Source organism: Sebastes umbrosus, chromosome 4 (genome assembly GCF_015220745.1).
Source record: "Sebastes umbrosus isolate fSebUmb1 chromosome 4, fSebUmb1.pri, whole genome shotgun sequence".
Classification (NCBI taxonomy): Eukaryota; Metazoa; Chordata; class Actinopteri; order Perciformes; family Sebastidae; genus Sebastes; species Sebastes umbrosus.
In genome coordinates, this window is record NC_051272.1 from 19,697,859 (window position 1) to 19,721,159 (window position 23,301).

At 40.0% G+C, this 23,301-nt stretch overlaps 1 protein-coding gene and 1 long non-coding RNA gene across 3 annotated transcripts in view; one reads left to right on the top strand and one right to left on the bottom strand.

The window, feature by feature from the left end:
* The window catches only part of LOC119487248, a 57,863-nt gene extending 36,883 nt beyond the window's left edge, over positions 1 to 20,980 (bottom strand). The window contains exons 1-4 of one of the 2 annotated variants that reach the window (XR_005206670.1): positions 20,744 to 20,980; positions 19,216 to 19,279; positions 19,071 to 19,140; positions 8,780 to 10,953 (exon numbers count right to left, since the gene is read on the bottom strand). This is a non-coding gene — a long non-coding RNA (uncharacterized LOC119487248). Of the gene's footprint in view, positions 1 to 8,779; positions 10,954 to 19,070; positions 19,280 to 20,743 lie in introns of those variants that run through there. The other variant, XR_005206671.1, reaches the window with a different exon arrangement.
* LOC119487247 (G-protein coupled receptor 22-like) lies at positions 218 to 7,350 on the top strand. The gene is made up of 3 exons (XM_037767958.1): positions 218 to 686; positions 1,813 to 2,971; positions 4,926 to 7,350. Exon 3 carries the CDS (start codon positions 4,930 to 4,932, stop codon positions 6,244 to 6,246), a length of 1,317 nt encoding a protein of 438 aa, XP_037623886.1. The 5' UTR covers positions 218 to 686; positions 1,813 to 2,971; positions 4,926 to 4,929; the 3' UTR covers positions 6,247 to 7,350.
* Positions 20,981 to 23,301: the final 2,321 nt, after the last annotated feature.

The following is a 23,301-nucleotide window of genomic DNA, read 5'->3' on the forward strand; positions in this document are numbered from 1 at the left end:
AGCGCAGTGTCACCTAAAGTCCCTGTGCAAGCAAAGGCGTAGTACTGTAGAAGATTTTTTTTTTCTCCCAAAAATCACTAATGCCCCACACGGGATGTCACAGTCACTGTCAGGGAAGAGAGGATAGAGTCAGAACAAAAGGAAATACCTCCCCTCGCTGGAGAGGAAGGGGTTAAGCCTATTACAGAAGACCAATCAGGACTGGGGGAGCACTGCAAACCTCCGCAGTAAGAGAGAGAGAGAGGGAACGAGGGAGTGAGGGAGAGGAGAGCAGAGCGGGAGATAGAGAGATACCAGGAGTGTGATGGTTTGCACTCCTACCCAGACAGTTAGCCACGGAGGGAGCGCAACATAGAGTTGGTGAGATGAGTCTTCACAAACCTGCCCATACGGTTGGATGAGAATTAAAGGGGGATAAAGGGAGAAGCAGAACCAACATCCCTGTCAGGACTAATCTCAGTGGACTTTTTTTTTTTTTTTTTATCTGTCTGGGACTCAGGAGGGAAAGAACATCTGTCAGTTGTTTGTATGTTCATCAATATTCAATTCCAGTTCTTGGATTACTGCTGGGACATCAACCATCAGTTTCAATCGGTCGACCTAGATTTGTTGCAGAGCTGCGAGGAGAGGGGACAAGCGTGGTGGTGTGTGGACCAGCTCCGAAGCATCTGTGTTTACCCTGCATGGTGAGCTCTGCTGTGTCTTGATGGGGCACTCCACTTATTGGTTTGATTTACAGCGCTAAGCCGAGTAGAATGACAGCAAATAAAAACTCAATGCCAGACATCTCTGTCACCAAAACAAACGCACAGGATTAGAAACCATCAACATAATTTCCCGAATAACTTCAGTTATAATGTATTGTTGACTTATTTAGAAACATATGGTTAAAGTGTAACCTATTAGTAACTGATTGAATTATGTCTTTAACTTGTAATACTGTAAACATCACAATGTAAACAGCTTTTGATCATTTGTTTATGCATCAGGACGCCTCACATACTGGGAGAACATCTGTTTGTGTCTCACACATCATATTCCAAACTGTCAGGCTGAATGATATGAGAAACTTGATATGCAATTGCACACTTTAAAAACTGTGCAGCTTCATAACATGCATGATCCTTCCTCTCTCTTTTGCCTGGTGCTGAAGCGTGCTACCCATTGATCATTTCTGCCTACATTGTGGCATAGTAAAGTACGGCATCCCTCAATGAAACAACCTTGAAGAATGACCGACATGTTCCTCTGAAGAGATTACATGGATCCCGTATAGTGACACACGAGAGAGGACATCCATGTCTTTATGACAAGTTCCCCCGAGGAATCACACTGCGCTAAAAGCTCTCAGCATGTCTGGCCTGCCGTGAAAATTGTATGATCATTTTAGCACCGCTGAGGCTGTACAAGTGACATGCAAAAATGCAATTAACACTAAGCATGTTTCCTGAAATAATTTACGCAAGAATAGCGAAATATGACCACAGTTCATGTTCAATCTGAAGACAGGGGGCTGGGATGTCAAATACCAGTTGCTTTTGTGCCAGCCCTTTATTAGTGCTACTGTTATGTTAATGCAATAACAAAGATGTAAAGTAAATCAGGCGATGCACAGGAACATGATAAGACATCAGAGGCTTGTTGCTATGCTAATGAGAGTTTCCTTGTCGCCTCTCTGCCGAGGATATGTTTATTTTCACTAACGCATCCCCCACACTTCCCTCTCCTACTCCTCCCACTCTCTCTCTCCCTATCTCTATCTCTCTCCATCATCCATTACCCCATCCTTTCTCTCTCTCTCTCTCTCTTCAGGTCACTGAGAGAGAAAGATGTGGCATTGAAGGACAGACAGATGATGTATGCAGCTCCTGCTACCTGAAGTCCAATTCTTGTTTGGGATCTTTTTGCAAATCTGCTCTGTGTCAGATGAACTCACTCACACTACCTCATGAGGATGACCTTCTCCTGAATCGCTGAATCAACCCCCCCCCTCCCGTGCACATATAAATACTGGTGATGTCTCAGTGATCACACATGTCATGGTGATTGGACACACATGCGCTCTAATAATCTGCTCTTGGCACGCCATCTCCAGTGATTGAGGGTTCAAGCATGTCGAGGGGCAAACTGGAGACCTGTGTTCGATTTACATGTCAATGGCGGCTGGAGCCAGACGTACAGAGACTGATGAGAAAGGTGGAGAGTGAAGGCCTGTTCCATTAGTGCTCCCACGGGAGGACGTGGGCCTGGATGCTGCCGGGACGCGCTGACCTCTCCTGGACACATTCTGGACATTACTATGGTGTACACTGGGAAATCTATATGGCCGAATGACTGCCTCTTGGAGTACAAGCTAATGGATGTAAGTGTTTTTTCGTATTTACAGATCTGACTACTATCTTTTCACTGAGGACAAAAAAAAGCAAGGATTTGGATCATTGTACTATGAACAGCACATTCCAGCCCTGCACAGGGGAAAGAGTCTGTGTTTCTTTGTTTTCTTGGTTGGCTGTTACTCTCCTGCCTGGGAATACCATGAGATTATAAACAGGAGGTGGCTCCGACATCTTATCCCCATTCCACTCATCCATCAGAGCTCCCACCATCACCAAAAGCAAACGGACCAGAGATCTGAGAAAAAGTCTGTAGAGGACATTACCCTATATTCTTTGAAAGCCACTGGGTGCAGGTGGCTGAATCCTTAGCTTTCTGACATTACCATTGAGGTCAGGAGGAAGACGCTGGCAGCCCATAGATGGTCTCTGGCGAGACGGACAGGTGTTTTTCTGGCTGTCAACCTCTCTGGGAGGGACAGGCAGTGAAAAGGAAAAGCCTCGTTGGGGGGCTCTGCTGGAGCGGAAACACTTTTCCAGAGGCTATGTTTGGATGTGATGCTCGTCTCTGTGGATGCAACATGGACTCTATGGCCTGATTATACAGCCCTGGTATTCAGATAGTGCTGGAGGGAAGGGTAAATATCACAAAAAAAATCATTTGGTTTCTTCCACGTCACCTAGAGCCCCGTTCAGATTTATTTCTTTAGGGGAGGTTGGATGATTTTAATATTGCATGTGCTAATCAGTTATTTCAATTTATTCTGGAGTAGATTTTTCTCCCCTAACCCAATATTAATTACAGTTTCAAATACTCGCTAGTCCTTCAATTATTGAAGTCCTGTCTGAACAAACATCTTGTATTCTAAAGTGCATCTCTGAGAGTTGGCAGCCTGCTAGCGATGAAGTAAACATAATCCTCTGGCAGAATATTCTTGTCAGTTATGAACTCCTGTTATTCAGCGATGACTAAAATGCTGTCAGAAATGACAAGTTGGGTTACCAAGGACCATTGCAAGTATGCTTGCCCAATTGGGGCTAAAATTTGGCTTCTTCATCATTGCCTTCATGACCTCTGGTCCACATCCAGGATGTATACGGCAGAGAATATACCAGGGACCTCCTCATTTATGTCCCTTGGAATAATTTGCCAAAGCCTATTTTTACACTTCTATAGTCTTCGTTATGCAAAAAAACAAAACAAGAGAAATGTGCCAGAAAGACATTAGACATTAGGGCTGTCACAATATCAGATTTTCACTACACGATTATCGTAACCAAAATAATTCACAATAACGATATTATCACAATAGCTATAGAAAATTTGAAAACAATAAGAATGCTATCAATCAGTCAAATTAATCTTTTACTTTGTTTATTGTGTGTTTGTCTCTCTTGGCAAATTAATTATGAGTGCAGGGACTTTGAGAGAGAATCAAAGCATGATTTAAGAGGCGCTGGATTATTTACATTACATTTATTTACATTATCATATGTGTATTATTAACATGATATCCATATTTCATTTTTAAATATCACGGTTATCGTCAATACCGGTATATCGGGACACCCCTATTAGATATGTATTATTTGCAGACTATAAGAGTTACAGATTTTAGGGATGCACTGATACCGGATCGGATATCAGGCCGATACTGACTCAAATAGCTGAATCGGGTCTTGGTGACAATGGGAACCCTCTATTCAATTCTGTTCTGTTTATATACTATATACATTACATACTGGAATTTGAATTCCCGTTTAAGTTTTGACCAATTTGTTACTGCATTAAAAAGTTTTACACAGTATTCCTCTTAATTTTGAACATTTTTACAAAGTTGCTGGTGCAGGATTTATTATTTTAACAATAAATAACAATTTAGTAAACTTATATCTACGCATTTATTTGTTACATTTTGTTTTACAAAGTTAGGAAAGCAATGTTTAAGTTAAGCATGATGTTTCCTTACACATAAAGGAATGATCCCAGTCACTCCCACACAGTGAGGCATACAGCTATATATATATATATATATACACACACCATATATACCATGGTCCCCTGGGGGTCCCCGGACCCCACTTTGAGAATCACTGGTACACGGTAAATGCTAATACATTAAAACTGTCAGCTTGAATGTGCTGTTCAGCAGAGGCTCAAAAGAACACTAAGCCACGACTAAGCCACTACAAAGCCTCAACATACTAAGCCATTAAGGCTATGAGGTTATTAGAATTTAATTTGTTCCAAAGTGTTTCTGTTACGTGCCTCCACTGTGGATGCAACTGTCTGATCGAGGATGGTGATAACAGGAGTAGAAGCTGATTGAAGCAAGATAGTTACTAGTTAGTCATGCCATGCGCGTAGTGAGACAATCTAATCTACAGGGCATGGCAGGAAAGAAGTTACAGCACCATTAAAGTGTCTGCTCTCAGCATTTCTCATTTAAAACTCAAATGGCTTCTTTTATCATTTCATAACTGGCAGCATTACGTCTGACAAGATTACTCAGAAGTGTGTGCAACTTTCTAGAGATGCACAAACACAGACTTTCTTAATGAATTCTCTTCTTCTCTTCTCCCCACACGCAGGATAATGCATATCCTTCCCTGCCCTGAACAAGAAGCCACCATGAGCAACGTCACGGTCACCGACAACACTGAGCCCATCAGCCGCACCATGAGTCCGGCAACCCCCAGCCCGTACCCCTATCCGGTTAGTTTCCAGGTCTCCCTGACTGGCTTCCTCATGCTGGAGATCCTCCTGGGCATGAGCTCCAACCTCACTGTGCTCGCCCTCTACTGTATGAAGTCGAACCTCATTAGCTCCGTCAGTAACATTGTCACTATGAACCTCCATGTGTTGGATGTGCTAATTTGCGTGTGCTGCATCCCCCTCACCATCGTGGTGGTGCTGCTCTCCCTGGAGGGGGACACCGCGCTCGTCTGCTGCTTCCATGAAGCCTGCGTCTCCTTTGCCAGCGTCGCCACTGCTGCTAATGTACTCGCCATCACCCTCGATCGCTACGACATCTCGGTCAAACCAGCCAACCGGGTGCTGACCATGGGCCGCGCCCTGGCCCTGCTGGCTGCCATTTGGGTGCTATCCTTTGTTAGTTTCCTCGTACCCTTTATTGAGGTGGGCTTCTTCGCCCAGGGCCACACTGATCTGAACCAGACGGCGGTGGAGAACGTGATCCACACTAACCAGTACTACACAGAACTTGGCCTCTATTACCACCTGCTGGCTCAGATTCCTATTTTCTTCTTTACCGCCGTCGTCATGCTCATCACCTACTCAAAGATCCTGCAGGCGCTCAATATTCGCATCGGCACGCGTTTCCACGCTTCACAGAAGAAGAAGGCTCGCAGGAAAAAGCGTCCGTCCATGACAGCCATGACGACGCCGCAAGAGGCCACAGATGCCTCCCAGAGCAGCACCAGCCGCGTCCCCACACTGGGTATGCGCACCTCCGTCTCCGTCATCATCGCCTTGCGTAGGGCTGTGAAGCGCCACAGAGAAAGGCGAGAGCGCCAAAAGAGGGTTTTCAGGATGTCCCTCCTGATTGTGTCCACTTTCCTGCTGTGCTGGACGCCCATCACGGTGCTCAACACGGTCATCCTGAGCGTGGGCCCCAGTGACCTAATGGTCAAGTTGAGACTGGGCTTCCTGGTCATGGCTTACGGGACCACTATCTTTCACCCTCTACTCTACGCCTTCACCAGGCAGAAGTTCCAGAAAGTCTTGAAAAGCAAGATGAAGAAGCGAGTGGTGTCGATCATCGAGGCAGACCCTACCCCTAATAACGCCATTATCCACAACTCCTGGATCGACCCAAAGAGGAACAAAAAGGTGACATTTGAGGACAAAGATGCCCGACAGAAATGTCTGTCTTCTGGGGACATTGAGTGAAGGAACTCTTTTTCTTTTAGGGTCAATAAAAAGCAGCTAAAACTGACATCAGGTCATGATGAAAAAGGGAAAATGTTAATCCAAAGCAGTAATGTAAATAATATGTGTAATAGAATGTACAAAAACAAGAGGTGGATAATTTATTACTATTTATTGAGAACAAATGTAGGTTTCATAGATACACCATATACTGTACTGTAGATATTGCATGGCTTTTTGTAACGGTAGCAACATACAGTGTACATACATAATACATGTACAGCATAGGGTAAACAAGGTATATAAATAGAGAGACAGAGACGTAGGTAATATTATGTATATGTCTATTTATAATAAATTTCGTGTTCACTCACCTAACGCAGCAAAAAGGCTTCCTATTCTCCCCTCCCCCCAAGTAAAGTGTTTGTGATTGTGTAACAACTGTGAGATTACTCCCATTCATCACCATGCCACTTGCTCCGACACCAGACCTGCAATCCCCCCGTGACCACTGACCTTATTGCCAGGGAGCCCTCTGAGGGAAGGCGGCAGGCTGGTCAAACACGGAGAGACGGGAATGGAAAGGAAGTAGCAAAAGTAGTGCATGTTATGTTGCTATAGCCGAGAAAGCTATGGGGGTACTGTTCACAATCACTGCTTTTAGAGTTAAAGAAGAACACGTGCATTCCTCAGACACAATAGAAGACCATGGCTCTCATCACCTCGTATGACATAAACCAGATGTAATCAAAGCCTAGTCTGTTTCACTTTAACAGTCACGTCTTTGAGCCAAATGGAAAATCTACAGTTGCCTTATTCCGGTTTGATGAATTGAGCATGACTTTACGGTGGGACAGGGACTGTGACAGGGAGAGCACATATTGAACACAATGAAGAACAAATATTGTTTTAATTCTCAAAGTGAATCCTCAGATGTTATGTTTTCATAAAGAAGTTATTTAATCAAACTAAAGGAAAATGTTGAAAATGGTTGTATTATCAAATTGTCTGTTTTTAATAGCCCTAGCCGAAAACAACAATGCTCTCCAAATAAGCAAATCCATAACTGCAATAAAGAACTCCTGCAAAAATCTTAAAGCCTAATAAAAGATTCTGTTTACAATCCACAATAACAGATAATGAAGTTCTTCTTCCCTGCCTGTGTATTGTCTACCAATAGCGCCTGTCCTCCTTTGTTTATCAAGGAATAAAGCTAGTGGAATTGTATTTCCCAGGTGGCTGCTGCTGCTAGATTATAATTCAGCCAGCCTTGTATTTCTTTTGGCTCGACTCATCTATGAACAAAGTTTGCCCTAAATAAGTAGGAATAATTTAATCATATAGCTGCAGAAGAATTTCAGTTGTAATATACGAGAAAAAAAAACAACTGTCAGCTTATTACAGTTTATTACATTCAGTGTGCGCACTAATGTTGAATCTAGATGCAGAGTTATAATATGCATTAGCATATAAAGCCATGCTCGGCTAGCCTGGCAGCTCACTTCTTTACAATCCCTGGGTCAGGGATTACCTTCTAAAATGAGGATATATACTGTGCAGTAGATTCACATGCATGCATAAAGCCACACAAATGCATATGCACACTGTACTCCACAGTATCTCTCGGTAATGAGCTTATTACGCCTTTGCTGTCTCAGGTACAGTAGAAAATTGAAGAGCCCTTTAGATCCTGAGAGCACAGGGCTGTTGGCTAGCAGAGCGATTACACAACCTCGATCAGATGCTCCTCCGGCTGCCAGACCAGTGTGTGTGTGTGTGTGTGTGTGTGTGTGTGGTTTGTAGCACAACAGAGAGGGCTGATATGGGAATATTGATGCAGGCGAGGTTCTTTATGACCCCGCTGTAAACAGGCAGTGTGGATGTCACGGTACCTCGAGGGCATGTCTGTGATTGAGAGTGGAGATGGGATGACAGCCAGCAACAGATTAGCCGACAGAGGGAGGGAAAATGACCTATGAGATGAAACATCGAGCCAGAGGATACATTTAACAAACATATGAGTCCAACTTTTAGAAGGCAAACTTCAAAGGAGTGGGTATAAATATACAAATGTATTTCTGTTATCAATATAACAATGATACTACCAGACCTGCTCAAATGTCAGGTATTATTCCAAACGTCATCAGTGCTACTGAAAAAATCATTTGCATTGATTACCTTCTAAAATTACCCCTCCAATAATGTTCAGCACTATTTACACTAACTGGACTTTGAGGTCACAATTTGTTTTCCATCATGAGGTGCAAAAGCTAAGCAAAAAAGGCCTTTCAAACACAACCAACATGGCCTGATGTTCTGACTGAACTGCCATGTTATTATCACTGCTTTATTCAGACATTCGCTTCTTGTTTCTTGTCATTTTCTGTTTGGTATTTTGCTCTCACTTATCACTGAGACTGATGTATCTGTTCTCTTGATGTTATTTTCCGCCGAAATTGATAGTGTTTGAGTTCTAGATAGAAGCAGTTAGCGTCAAGTTTATCATGTTCATTGATGTTAGATGATGCTTTTGTAACATACAGACCAATGTTCTATGAAGTATTTACCATTTTATTGCCACTGTGCACAGCGAGCTACATGACAAGCCTTCTTTAACTTGATCCTCATTATTCATCATTTGTGAGAGAGAGAGAGAGAGAGAGAGAGAGAGAGAGAACTATTGCACGCAGTGTTTCTGTAAGTTATTAAAAATAATAATTCAAATGTCAACGTTATGAATGAAGCTTCAAACTATTTGGTACAGGCCTAATTATATATGCATAAAGCGCACACATGGAACATAATGTGGACTTTCATACCATAGTGTGATTACAAATGCATGTGAGTGAATATTGGAGTGCTAATTAGTTTCTATGTCCCATTCGTTGTCTCAATGCACTTATACGGCCATTATGCAAAGGCCTCAATTCGGCTGCCGGAGGAGAGTACCAACGTTAATCGGTGATACTCTTAGTGACGAAAGGGGACTTTTAGTCATAAAAAACAAAAACACATGTTTTTAGCTTTCTAAATGTCATACTATCATTATGAAAATACAGGCATGTGCAGAATAAGTATTCAGGAAAAGTCAGGGAAGGAAGGAAAATAGCACATACAATGAAGGAATAATTAAAATTTTGGGACCACAATGTTAAATGGCGTGGGCTATGGTGGTCCTAGTGTTAAGGCCATCAAGGGAGAAACAACAATAAGTATTGGATATTTTGTAGTATTACACTTTTCCTCTTGGGGAGAATGGCAAAAAACTAATTTCTTTTAAAGAAATGCCTTCAATGCATGATGGTCTTCTCACTTGAGAATTGTTTTTAGTCAGTTTAATTTACAGCCTCGATAGCTCCACCTTTTTTTTTTTTTTTTTTTTTTTTTTTTTAAATCAATGCTTGCTGCTATATTTGTTTGGATTCTGGCTCTGACACAGTTAGATGACGTTTTCTAACCTTGGTCCAGCCTATAAAGGCATCGACTGGCTCAGTAGTTTCTCCAACTGGAGAAGAACAACAGAAGTCTGAATCTCTTACGCCAAAAATAACACTGATACAAGATCAGAGTGGATGCACTTTTACTTCAAATAGCATATTTCTGTCAAATAGCTGCTAAAAGTGCTCCAGTATGCTCTTGAAATATTCATCTTAAAAGCTGGATCTGTTCCAAAACATTATCCAGAGCTTTGGGGTATGTTGTAAAATGTTGTTGGGAACATTAGGCAATGACCGGTGACCTCAATTTTGTCTCAATCTCATTATCATGATGAATTTCATTTTTAAAGCTACCTTAAGCAATTGTTGATATTGACCATCCAAGGCCAAGAAAATGCAACATAGCCTAGACATATTTGTGTTTATCAAGTTAATTAGCTTATTAAGAACTTCAAATGTTGTAAAAATACAGGTTAATGAAGCTTAAAATTAGGGATGCACCGATACGGGATCGGATATCTGGTCGATACTGACTCAAATAGTTGGATCAGGTATTGGTGACAATGGGGCTGATCTATTCAATTCAGTTTTTACCTATTTGTTGCCGACTTAAAAAGGTTTACACTTGACTTGTAATTCTCGTGTGTCTTCTTTTTCCTTTTTATTCTGTATATAATTCCAAATAATCCAATATTGTGAGGGGCAAGCATTAGCATTTATGTTTAAACTCTGACCTCAGCTGAAGATAGTATCATCTACCTTTGTTGTAGGGCTGGGCTATTGGCCAAAATCTTCTATCATGACATAGGCCATTTCATATCTTGATAACGATATTTTAACACGATATAGCAGGTTTTCTGTCAATTCAATAAATAAATAGTCTATATGAAATAACCACATGATAAAGCCTATTTTTGTATTGCCCACTCCTGTGTGAATTAAATACTTGAGTTTTTTTGTCATTTTAAGAACTTGAGTAAATGAGCATAAGTTTTAAGTGAAATTATAGAGAAGAAAAAATAAATATAGGTCTAGACTATATCGCTATCGAAACGACATTTTTATATTGTTTTGACGTTTTATTTATATATCGTTCTATTGCACAGCCCTACTTTATTGTTATGATTGCTACTATATTGATTGTGTGTGGTTTCCATTTCATTTTGGCCCACCTGGGACCACTTTCATTAATGTAGACATTTCTGAACGGCTGCCATCTCAAGGTCAGCGTCCCTGGTTAGCATATTGGATAGGTTAGCAGGCCGCCACTACACCTCTAACCCGAGGTGACCTGCAGAGAAAAAGATAGGTCAATATACTACCATACTCAATAGCAGAGGTTCAATGAGGCTTCACCGTGAGCCGCATTAGAGAATCACTTGACCCTGATGTGTCCTTTTCCTTCTCCGCTATACTCCACATCAAGGTTGATATTTACTGCTGTCCCTCTCACATACATTATGTCCCTCCCTCTCTCGCTCGCAGCCATCCCCAATTCAGATGCCATCTCTTTCAGGGCTCCTCTCTATCCAGCCGCAAACACAGAATAAAAGCCTGGGAAATCACATTACTCTGTCCGTATGGAGCCTCTATTGCATTAGGTCAGCGAACACTCAACTGTAATTCTGCTATCGTAGAGAAGAAGAAAGTGAATTGAGCACACCAGCCAGCACAGCTTGACAAATTGTTGCTTGTGGTCATTTTCCAAATGTTACTCTCACCAAGCCACATTTGCTGTAGAGAGATGGAAGGACACTTTACAGAGCGGGGAGATATACGGCTCTGATATACAACCTATATCTGTACAAGAAAATCTATGGCTCAGGTGGAAACCAGGAATCAAGGGCAGACAATGAAGTATGACCTCTACCTGCTGCTATGACCTTAATGGCATCACTGTGTGGCATTGGAGAAAAAATAACAAACCAGTGTGCCGTTGAATCAATGCTGTGTATGGATTACTGTTCTCTATCGGTATCAGGCGAGAGCAGACTTTTATTGACATGTGAAGTGCTCTCCTTTATTATCCAGTCATCAGAGAACAAATTACTCCTAAGGGGTAAACAGGGAACTTCACACGCATGCCGAAATAGAGAATATTGTAGTATTATTGTAATAATTAAAAAAAAAATAGTATTTTTATGAAGGCAAATTGGCCACAGCACAAGAAAGGCTTATGTTATCACTGTTATAGAGACTGTTTAGTGTGTAAGAATTTTGATGAAATGTGATATTTAGGGCTGTCAATCTTAGCGCGATAATAATGCATTAACACAAATTAACACCTCTAATTTCTTAACACTAATCTATTAACACAACTTGCAATTTTTAGGCTGTAGCAGGCTCAGTTTTAATGCTAGTGTGAAGATACTGGCATAATATGAAACTAAAAGACCTGAAGAATCCATTGGTATTAACCATATCATACTAGCTTGTCGTGAAAAAGGTTAAATAAATGACTTAGGCTAAATTTTGGCCAGGAAAAACTGGCATGGCCTCACTGACCTCAAGATATGTGATTGAAAATGGGTTCTATGGGTACCCACGAGTCTCCCCTTTACAGACATGCCCTCTTTATGATAATCACATGCAGTTTGGGGCAAGTCATAGTCAAGTCAGCACACTGACACACTGACAGCTGTTGTTGCCTGTTGGGCTTGAGTTTGCCATGTTATGATTTGAGCATATTTTTCATGCTAAATGTAGTACCTGTGAGGGTTTCTGGACAATATTTGTCATTGTTTTGTGTTGATAATTGATTTCCAGTAATAAATATATACATACAGTAAGCTGTTTGGCCCACTCTTATGTTGGTAAGAGTATTAAATACTTGACAAATCTCCCTTTAAGGTACATTTTAAAACAGATGAAAAATGTGCGGTGAATTTGCGATTAATCGCGATTTACTATGGACAATCATGCGATTAATTGCGATTCGATATTTGAATCGATTCACAGCCCAAGTGCTATTATATTGCGAATCATCATCCTTGTGGCTCAGACAAAGGGACCGACGAGCATATAGTCTTATCTCACTGAACCAAAAATGGGAAGGACAAAAAGAAGTCAGAAGTGCCGACATGGCTGAATGCCCAGTAGTCCCCGTGTGTGTGCACCTGCCAGTCAGTGTGGGATTGTGTATGTGCCCATCTATTCTACTCCAGCATGTGTAGCTATGCCCATACAGCATGTGCACCCAGCTTTGTGTCAGTCCAATTGTTTTATCAGGCAGTGACAGAGTGTCAACCTCCGTGTGTGAGAGGGGAGCCAGCAGAGAGGAGATTGCTGCCCTCCAGCTCTCCCTACTGTCTGCTGATGACTCTTCTCTGAGGGATGTGAATGGGACCACCACAACAGAGCTCACTACCGCAGCCTGGCAGCTTGAGTCTGCAAAGCTACATGGTGACGATTTGTATTATTAAAGCCAAAAGAGACTATTACTTTTTAAATGGATTCCATTCTCCTCCAAGTGTCCTCGTTTCACAATAGAATTGCAAAGCGGCGAAAGTTATTTTGAGTGTCCAGGGTCTCCTGTAGTAAAGGTCCCATTCAATTTATGCATAGACGATGTTGGGCTTGGATGGACTTAAAACTCATTATGCTTGAATCGTCAGAACAAAAGGTGAGCACTAACTGGCTCTTTAATAAAAAGTAAGGGGAGAATAAGGAAAGAAGTTAACAATGAGTACCAATGTGCATTTCCTCCATACTTTAAATTCTGTAGTGCTGCAAACATTGAGCTGAAACTAAAGGGCTAGAAACCTGATAAAACATTCAGCAGTTTAAATTTTGAATAAAAGGGGATCACCTGGAAGCAGCTCTGATTCACAACTCTGACTGTCTTCTTCTTATGGCTGGGCAAATAATTTAAAACTTTATAAATTTATTAAACATAACTAATTAAACATCATTTCTCAGAAACAAAGTTTAAACAATTAACATGAATTATGGCTGTAATATAAACCTATAGCACTACTAAATTATCCAAGAGACTCCTGTGTTTCTGTGTTGAGGAACATTAAGAGTGTCATTATAAGATATTTTCTAATTATCTAACTAAAAAGAAAGGGGGTGAAACTATTTTAATAGTCAATTCTTTCTGATATTTTATAGACCAAATGATTAACCAAGAAAATAATCGGCAGATTAAGCAATAATAAAAAATAATCATTAGTTGCATCCCTTGTTAAAGCTAAAGTAGACGACGTTGAAGCAGATTTATTTTTATAAAACGGTCGCTATATCCTGACAGTAGTACATGAAACAGGTAACCTGAAAAAAATCATGTGCCTCTGTGTCCTCCGGTGCTCCTAACGGCATCTGCAAGATTTCACAGACCGGAGGAAAACCAGCAGTCGGAGCTAATCTGAGGTCCGCTGTCCATCTGCCGTCTATGAGAGCCGACTGTCAATCACTCGCGAACTCCAACTAAACGGTCAAACTAGGCAGCGCTGATCAGATATAAATCAATATTTATGTTACGTTAATGCCTATTTCTCGCCTCAAATGTTTTCAGAATCATCTTGTAGTGTACTGTTTAGCTGTAAAATGAGAAAGTTTGTGAGGCGGCAGCCATTGTGAATTCTGTTGAATGAACGCCAAGTTCCAGTCACGTGACAGGAGCAGAGACAATAGGAACACTCTCCCTCTGAAATGACCTGTGATTGGTCAAAGTCTCCCGTCACGGGCTAGATTTTTTAAAGCCTGAAAACAGAGCAATGAGGAGGTGCAGAAGTCTAATTATGGCTCAGAACAACACTTGAATTACAATATGCTGAAAGGTTATTATGGGATTTGTGCCCAATGATGCCAGAAATATACTGTGTACTGCCACTTTAAAGGGTAACTTCAGTATTTTTCAACCTGGACCTTATTTTCCCATGTGTTTGTGTCTAAGTAACTAATGGGGACAACACTTTCTGAAATTGGTCCAGTATTGAGCTGTAACCGGCAGCCATGAAACGAGCTGCGAGGGCCAGTGATCAGCGTCAATGTAACACTGACAGGCTCTGATTGTTATTATAAGTGTCTGACAACATTATGGAGAGGAGCCGGCAGAGAAATTAAATGTTTACCTTTCACTTGATCCGGTTTGTTTGTTGTTGTGTCATGGCAAAAAGAAGCACTTTTAGTGGACGTAAATGTTGGTGCCAGCTTGCCCCGATAGCACCATATTGCAGCCTGTGAGCAGCTGCCATCTACAGCGCTCTCCCTCAATACTGGACTAATTTCAGAAACTGTTGTCCCCATTAGTCAGTTAGACACAAAAACATGGGAAAATAGGGTCCAGGTTGAAAAATACCGAAGTTACCCTTTAATATTAGTGCAACTGGTGGGAAACCATTATTTCTTCAAGTAAATTTGTATTGGACGTTTATCTTCACTTCATGCCACGTACAGTATAGACTGCTGATACTGCAGCGCTAACTAAAATGTTATGAAGTGATTCATCCTCTATCCAAATTCTCAGTCTGCCTTCTCTATAAAACCTGAAATACCAGATCTCACCATGTCGCACAGTAAAAATACTGCTCCTATAAACTAGCCATAAACATGCAGCAACAGAATGTACTGCATTACCTTAAACCAGGTGTTGTTCCTGCACCACTTTCTGGGGAAAAAACATCCTCCGGGATCCGACCAGATCCCTGGACGCATGTAAATATGCACATAGGAGTGTTAACTTCTTTGATACTGAACATTTCCATTTCCCACCCAACATTTTTGTGATTCGCACAGTTAACTGCACAACAACTCCCCCTCAACTCCTCCTACCGCACCTCTAACTCTGTTTTCTGCCCCCTATCTGTACGCGCATCTTGAAATAGGGTTGCTGGGAAACAGTCCATACAGCAAGGGCATAATATACTGTGAATTCATCATCTGACCTTATTTCATTATAGAACAACAAACACAGTCTATACAGTATATCATAATCCAAATAAGAGACATTTTTCAAACTGCAACACACCCACTGAGTTTGGCAATCTCAGTCTCAAAATCACTCACATCCTCCACATCTACAGAGATTCATTATACAAACATACAAAAAGAACAAACTGTAATATTTGCCTGTTCATGCTTTATGGTCTGTTCTAGTATATGTAGCTGTAGCTAGCTTAATGTAGGGTTGCAACAAACGTTATAAGAGTTCAATCATTGTTTAGCTGCTGACGGGATACAGTTAGTTTGGTCTTTTTTCATGCACTGGTCAGTTTTGAGATTTCGGACTATTTTGCTTCCATAACATGTCTTCTTTCAGACTAGTGGAAAAAAAACATTCAAAATACACATTTAGCTGTTTATTTTACTTCTTTGTCTATTTGCGTCTGTAGATTTCTCCTAAATTAACCGAAAGTTAGCTTTAGATAATGCCTCTTTTGTATATTTAAACATGAAATTTCAGAAAACTTGTAATACAAAAAATAATTGTCTTGATGTCATTACTAAACTTGGGAACTTTCATTGTGATATCTAGTAGTTAAACGTTTTTACCCTACTCAACTATAGTGTGAATATTACAATACATATCTTTAAAGGCCATTTTCTCAAATAATTTTTTTCTCAGCCAGAAATGTCGACTTCAGTAGCTCTTACATCCACCAAACTTTCCAGTTTCATTCCGGTCTATATTCTGAAGGTTTTTTGCAGATGGATTTGCTCATATGTCATTCATAGCCTGATTTATGATATGTTATTCCTAAAAACATGGCGTAATTTGATTTTTTATGGCTGTTGACAGTATTTTCAGATTTATGGAGTGATAAAAAGAGATTTTCCTTCTGTAAAAACCTTTAACCTTTGACTATAGTATGTCAATAAAATTAAACAACAATGTTTAGCCTGTCTTTATCATATGCAAGGGAATTTGTTGCAATTTGTTCTGGAAATGTATGCCAATTAGCACATTTCTAATAAGATAACGACTCATTTGCATATTTAAAGGGACTGTTTGTAACTTTTTAAGCGTATAAATGTAGCGGGTCGACACACATGCGCGTTCGCATATGCGCGCTCGCGTGTGGCCGCAGCCTCGTCTCCGCTGCCTGCTTACCTTCACTCAGACAGAGCGCGCGTTCTCGCATACTCGTTCCACCTCTACTAGACGTGAACGCGCGCTCACTCCACACTGCAGAAGAGTTAGTTTAGCTCTGAGAATATCTAGTGAATGTACAGGAGACGTTTGTGCAGAAATAACTGCTGCAGCTCCTCCAGACCAACAGAGGTTTTCCGTGTCTTGTGAAGTGACGGGGCTCCTTCACGTGTTACGTTGTCGTCTCGTTACCGACCGGGTGCCGGTGTCTCCCTGCGGCTGCCGGCTGCGGTCGGGAGGCGATAACGTAACTCGTTGAGGAGCCCCGCTGCCAGAGCCTGCGCTGAGGCAGAAAAAGCCAACACTAGGATCAGCAGTGATTCATGGAGAGACCTTCGTCTGGTCAGCTAACATTACTACCAAGCAGCTGAAATATAGAGTGATATTGTGGTTTTAGCTGACGTGTGTCACCTCACTGTTTTGAGCGATGCTCGTCCATGTCTATTTAGAGCGAGCAAGCGCGAGCTCGACGCTGACTTTCGTTGATTTCAAGGCCACAGGTGTCGCTGTTAACAAGCATTTCTGAAAGTTACAAATAGTCCCTTTAAACATGCATTTTCATACAAAAAAAATTATTGTCTCAATGTAAGTAATCAACTGGAGAAGTTTCATGGCAATATCTATTAGATATTTTTTTTTAACCATATTCACCTGGGGTGTCTCCCATTAAAAAGAATGATGTAATGTTGTAAATGGTAAATGGACTTGCATTTATATAGCGCTTTTCTAGTCTTCTGACAACTCAAAGCGCTTTACACTACATGTCAGCATTCATAAATTCTTAATATGGAGCATTTACAGTTCAAAAAGATCAAATAACCAGATGTAAATGTCTGAGTTTTATTGCTGTATAACAAGTCCCATTCATTAAGTCTCAAGTCACTGGGTAAGAGTCCAAGTCAAAGATTCAAGTCTCCATAATGGTTTAAACAAGAACCTGACCAAGAACATAGGCTAATATTAGATTATCACATACATTATATATTGTATCTGCGTATACTGTATGTTGGCCGATAATATAAATCCAATCCAAATTTATTTGTAAAGCACATTTAAAAGCAACAACAGTTGACCAAAGTGCCGTACAATCATAATATAGCAAAAAACATAAAAACAAAAAGTAAAAACACAGAAGACATGTTTAAAAGACAGAGGACAATACTGTAGAAACGCAACTCTCACAGTGAGTTAAAATGTCTTTTAAGAAGAGATTTAAAAACAGGCAGTGTAGTGGCCAGCCTCACATACGATCTCCCCTGTGTTTCAACCTTGATCTAGGGACAACAAGGAGCAGCTGGCCGGCTGACCTGAGTGACCTTGGTGGGATGTATGGTTGTAAAAGGTCGGAGAGATAGGTTGGAGCTAGCCCATTTAATGATTTGTAGGTAAACAATAAAATCAATCCTAAAACGAACATGGAGGCAGTGAAGGGAGGTCAGTACGGGGAAATGTGCTGATAAGTAGCAAGTAACTGCAGTACTAAGATGTCATTACATAGTACGCCCACTAGAGAGCACTGAGGAGTTTACGTTTCACCTGTTAAATGATCTGCTCAGAGTCAGCACAATATCGGCTATCAAAAAAGTAATAACAGACAAAATAATCCCATTCCTATATTTCACGCTCAAATATTGACATCAGTATCAGCTTCAAAATCAGACGGGCTCTAGTAAAAACTTTAGAATAATATGGCTATTTCTAGAAATTCACTGTCTATGAATTATATTCTAACAAGAGCTGCAACGATTAATCGATAAGTTATCAGCTAATAAATTAATCACCAACTATGTTGATAAACGATTAATCAGTTTAAGTAATTTTTTAAGAAAAAAGAAGTCCAAATTCTCCGATTCCAGCTTGTTAAATATGAATATTTTCTGGTTTCTTTACTCCTGTATGACAGTAAACTGAATATCTTTGAGTTGTGGACAAAACAAAGACATTTGAGGAAGTCATCTTGGGCTTTGGGAAACACTGACTGACATTTTTCACCATTTTCTGACAATTTATAGACCAAACAACTAATCGATTAATCGAGAAAGTAATCAACAGATTAATTGACAATGAAAGTAATTGTTAGTTGCAGCCCTAGGGGGCTACTCTTATATTGTAGAGTGACTCTTACACACAAATGTTTCTGTGGGCCGCCGACTACATAAAACAGGCAGTCTGCAGCTGGCATTCATAGCCCATTTACTATTTATAGGCTTTTACTTCTAAATCTATTCTTACGCCTCAGCATTAGTATCATCGGCTCATTCTGTTGTTGGAGGTGATCAATCTATTCTAAGCAATAAACAGAGTTGTTGGCTTACCACCAGACAGAAGTCGCACGATCACAGGAGCAGGGGAGAGTCCAGATCATGATGACTTCACAGCTCTGTTCTATAATGACATTAGAAGAATGACATTTTGCAAGACAAAGGTGGAAACTTCATCAAGATAATGTAGTTAGCTTACAGCAGGGGTCTGCAACCTGCGGCTCCGGAGCCACATGCCTCTTTAGCCCCTCTCCAGTGGCTCCCTGTGGATTTTAAAAAAAATAAGTGGAAATTAATAACTGTTTTTTTGTTTATATTTTCATTTTTATTTATCATTGTTTTATAGGTCTATGGTACGACGGTACGACAGAGTATAAGGGCCACATTAAGGAAAAAAAATAAGTCTGAGATTTCGAGAATAAAGTACTAATATTACGAGAATAAAGTCCTATTATTACGCAGTAGTAATTTTACGTGTTTTTTCTCATAAAGTTATGTTTTTATTCTCGTAATATTCCGACTTTTTTCTTGTAATATTACGACTTTTGTTCTCGTAAAGTTATGACTTTATTATCGTAACATTACGACTTTTTTCTCGTAAAGTTAGGACTTTATTCTTGTAATATTAAGACTTTTTTCTCATAAAGTTATGACTTTATTCTCGTAATATTCCGACTTTTTTCTTGTAATATTCCGACTTTTGTTCTCGTAAAGTTATGACTTTATTATCGTAACATTACGACTTTTTTCTCGTAAAGTTAGGACTTTATTCTTGTAATATTAAGACTTTTTTCTCATAAAGTTATGACTTTATTCTCGTAATATTCCGACTTTTTTCTTGTAATATTACGACTTTTGTTCTCGTAAAGTTATGACTTTATTATCGTAACATTACGACTTTTTTCTCGTAAAGTTATGACTTTATTCTCGTAATATTACAACTTTTTTTCTTGTAAAGTTATGACTTTATTCTCGTAATATTAAGACTTTTTTCTCGTAAAGTTATGACTTTATTCTCGTTATATTAAGACTTTTTTCTCGTAAAGTTATGACCTTATTATCGTAATATTACGACATTTTTCTGGTAATATTCTGACTTTATTCTGTAAATCTCAGATGTTTTTTCCCTCAATGTGGCCCTAATACTCCGTAGTACATTTGCTCTTGGTCCCTCACTGCATTAGACTTATATACTATATACTTAGACTATAAACTGTGTTACCTTCATCACAATGATCACACGTTTTGCCTCCAGACAGATTTGTTGTTGTTGTTTTTTGCCTAAACGTCTCTTTAGACAGTAAAGGTTGCTGACCCCTGAGCTACAGCATGATCAAGTCCAACAAACTGCTATGAGGGCAACAACATCAAGTAGCCTTTATATGTAGTGTGACAATGTTTACAGGATTTAAGATCGTAATGTTGTCCTACCTCTTGTTTATAAATAACACCAATAACACACTGATTATTAACGTTAGCTAACAAGCGACCGTTAACTGGCAGTTAGCACCGGAAGTTGATCAACGGTCGCATATTTACCGAGCATTCATTTAAGCTAACTTGTCTTATTATAACTTCTTTAGTCAGCTCTAAAGTACTCAGTTAGTTAAATCATAAGATGTAGATGTTGATCTAAGTTTTCATGATCGAACAATACACGCTGAAACACACCAGAACGAAGTAAACAAGCAGACAAACACAGTTAACCAGCCGATCGAAACACGGACCTGTCTGGATGCAGCTGACTGACTCAGTCCCGACGGAGTCTCTGTGATCACTTCCACAGCGGAGTACAACGCAACGTTTCTGTTTCCACCGGTGTTGTTAAAGTTCATGAATCCAAGGCTATCCTCGTGGTACAGACCCAGCAAAAGCCAGACAGAGACAGGTGGTTGTTTGTCTGGATCCATCATCTTCACACACCTGTAGCTGGTACATCCAGACCTGCGCTGACGCACACATACGTCACCAACAGGCAAGGACAGGAATTACAGCGCTGGTTTTAGACCAGCTCTTTTAATACATCCATGTTTTAGACTGGCAGATGTCTGAATTAATTAATTCATTCATTAATTATGTTCATGTCTGGTCATTTACATAACCCATCTCTTAGTCCAGGGGTCAGCAACCTTTACTATCAAAAGAGACATTTTAGGCAAAAAAATAAATAAATAAACAATCTGTCTGGAGCCGCAAAACATTTGATCATTGTGATGAAGGTAACACAGTTTATAGTCTAAGTATATAGTATATAAGTCTAATGCAGTGAGGGCCAAAGAGCAAATGTACTATGAAGAATTAGGGCTACATTGAGGGGGAAAAAAAATCTGAGATTTCCATAAAAAAAATCGTAACATTACGAGAAAAAAGTCGTAATGTTACGAGAACAAAGTCATAACTTTGCGAGAAAAAAAGTTGTAATATTGCGAGAATAAAGTCATAACTTTGCAAGAAAAAAGTCGTAATATTACGAGAATAAAGTCGTTACTGTACGAGAAAAAAGTCATAACTTTGCTAGAAGAAAAATTGTAATATTACGAGAATAAAGGCATAACTTTGCGAGAAAAAAAAGTCGTAATATTACGAGAATAAAGTCATAGCTTTACGAGAAAAAAGTCGTAATATTAGTGTACAAAAGATGTGGACAATGTGTTAAATGTAATAATAATAAGTGGTTTTGTTTTGTTTTTTAGAAAAAGCTCTTTTCTTAAGGTCATGGACTACTGTAGATGTCTCAAGAGTGGAGGCTGGCCTTTGCTCAGGCATTTTCCATAAAGGTGAGGAAATAATACTGACTTTGGCTGGGAAATGTGGGCAGGAAAGTGCACTTTGAAGGAACTTTTGTAAGTAAGGGAACAAAACAAGACGCCTTTGTGGCACCTGGGGGTGTTTGCTCATACAGGCCCCACAGGTATGGTCCACTCAGGCACCATTAGTGAGCTCATGATGGTCTCAACCCATCTGGGCCCGCATGGACATGTCGACTGAGTTGTTCACAAATGAGGGCAACAAGGTGAAGGATGCCAGGCCATTATTGTGACAAAAGCACCTGAGCCTGAAGGCAAAGCTCTCAATTTAAAAGTCGATTCATGTACCAACCTTCAGCCTTAGTCACAAGTTTGTGTAGTGACTGGAATGATAAGACCCAAGGATACAAGCAGCTGAAATGAGTTTCCCTTGCAAGGTATTGTGCCGCTCCTCAGGGACATGGTGAGGAGCTCTGATTTACATGAGAGAAGTGTATGTATGTGGAGGTATTCTGGGCACAGACAGCTCGGTGTAGACCCCATGTTACTCACAAAATACTGAATATATTTCCTCAGCTGGCTGGCAGGGATCTCCTGGGATCACAAAACTGACAGGAGTTTGTGCAAACAAAAACAACATTATATAAAAACTAGGGCTGTCAATTGATTCAAATATTTATTTGTGATTAATCGCATGATTGTCCATAGTTAATTGCAAATTAATTGCACATTTTTTGATCTGTTCAAAATGTAACTTAAAGGGAGATTTGTCAAGTATTTAATACTCTTATCAACATGGGAGTGGGCAAATATGCTTGCTTTATGCAAATGTATGTGTATATTTATTATTGGAAATATAATTAACAACACAAAACAATGACAAATATTGTCCAGAAACCCTCACAGGTACTGCATTTAGCATAAAAAATATGCTCAAATCATAAAATGGCAAACTCAAGCCTAACAAGCAACAACAGCTGTCAGTGTGTCAGTGTGCTGACTTGACTATGACTTGCCCCAAACTGCATGTGATTATCATAAAGTGGGCATATCTGTAAAGGGGAGACACGTGGGTACCCATAAAACACATTTTCATTCATATATCTTGAGGTCAGAGGTCAATGGACCCCTTTGAAAATGGCCATGACAGTTTTTCCTCGACAAAATTTAGTGTAACTTTGGAGCGTTATTTAACCTCCTTCGCGACAAGGTCGTATGACATGGTTGGTACCAATGGATTCCTTAGTTTTTTTCTAATTTCAAACTCATAAACATCGATTGTGATAATGCGTTAATTAAAGTAATTAGTGACAATAAAATTAATTTGCGTTAACGCATTTATTACGCATTAACTTTGACAGCCCCAATGAAAACAATCTTATATAATATTTAACACGGCATTTATGAAGTCCATATGCATTGTCACATTGACTACTGTACCCGTCAAATGTGTATAGCCGGGCATTATATAAAAATGGATGGAGCTCTCAGGTTACAAGTCTCCATCAAAGCACACTGTCACCGTAGCCGGACCATCT

Bases quoted from the DNA above. Each gene is read 5' to 3' on its own strand.
- LOC119487247 (XM_037767958.1), top strand. From the start codon at position 4,930: ATGCATATCCTTCCCTGCCCTGAACAAGAAGCCACCATGAGCAACGTC.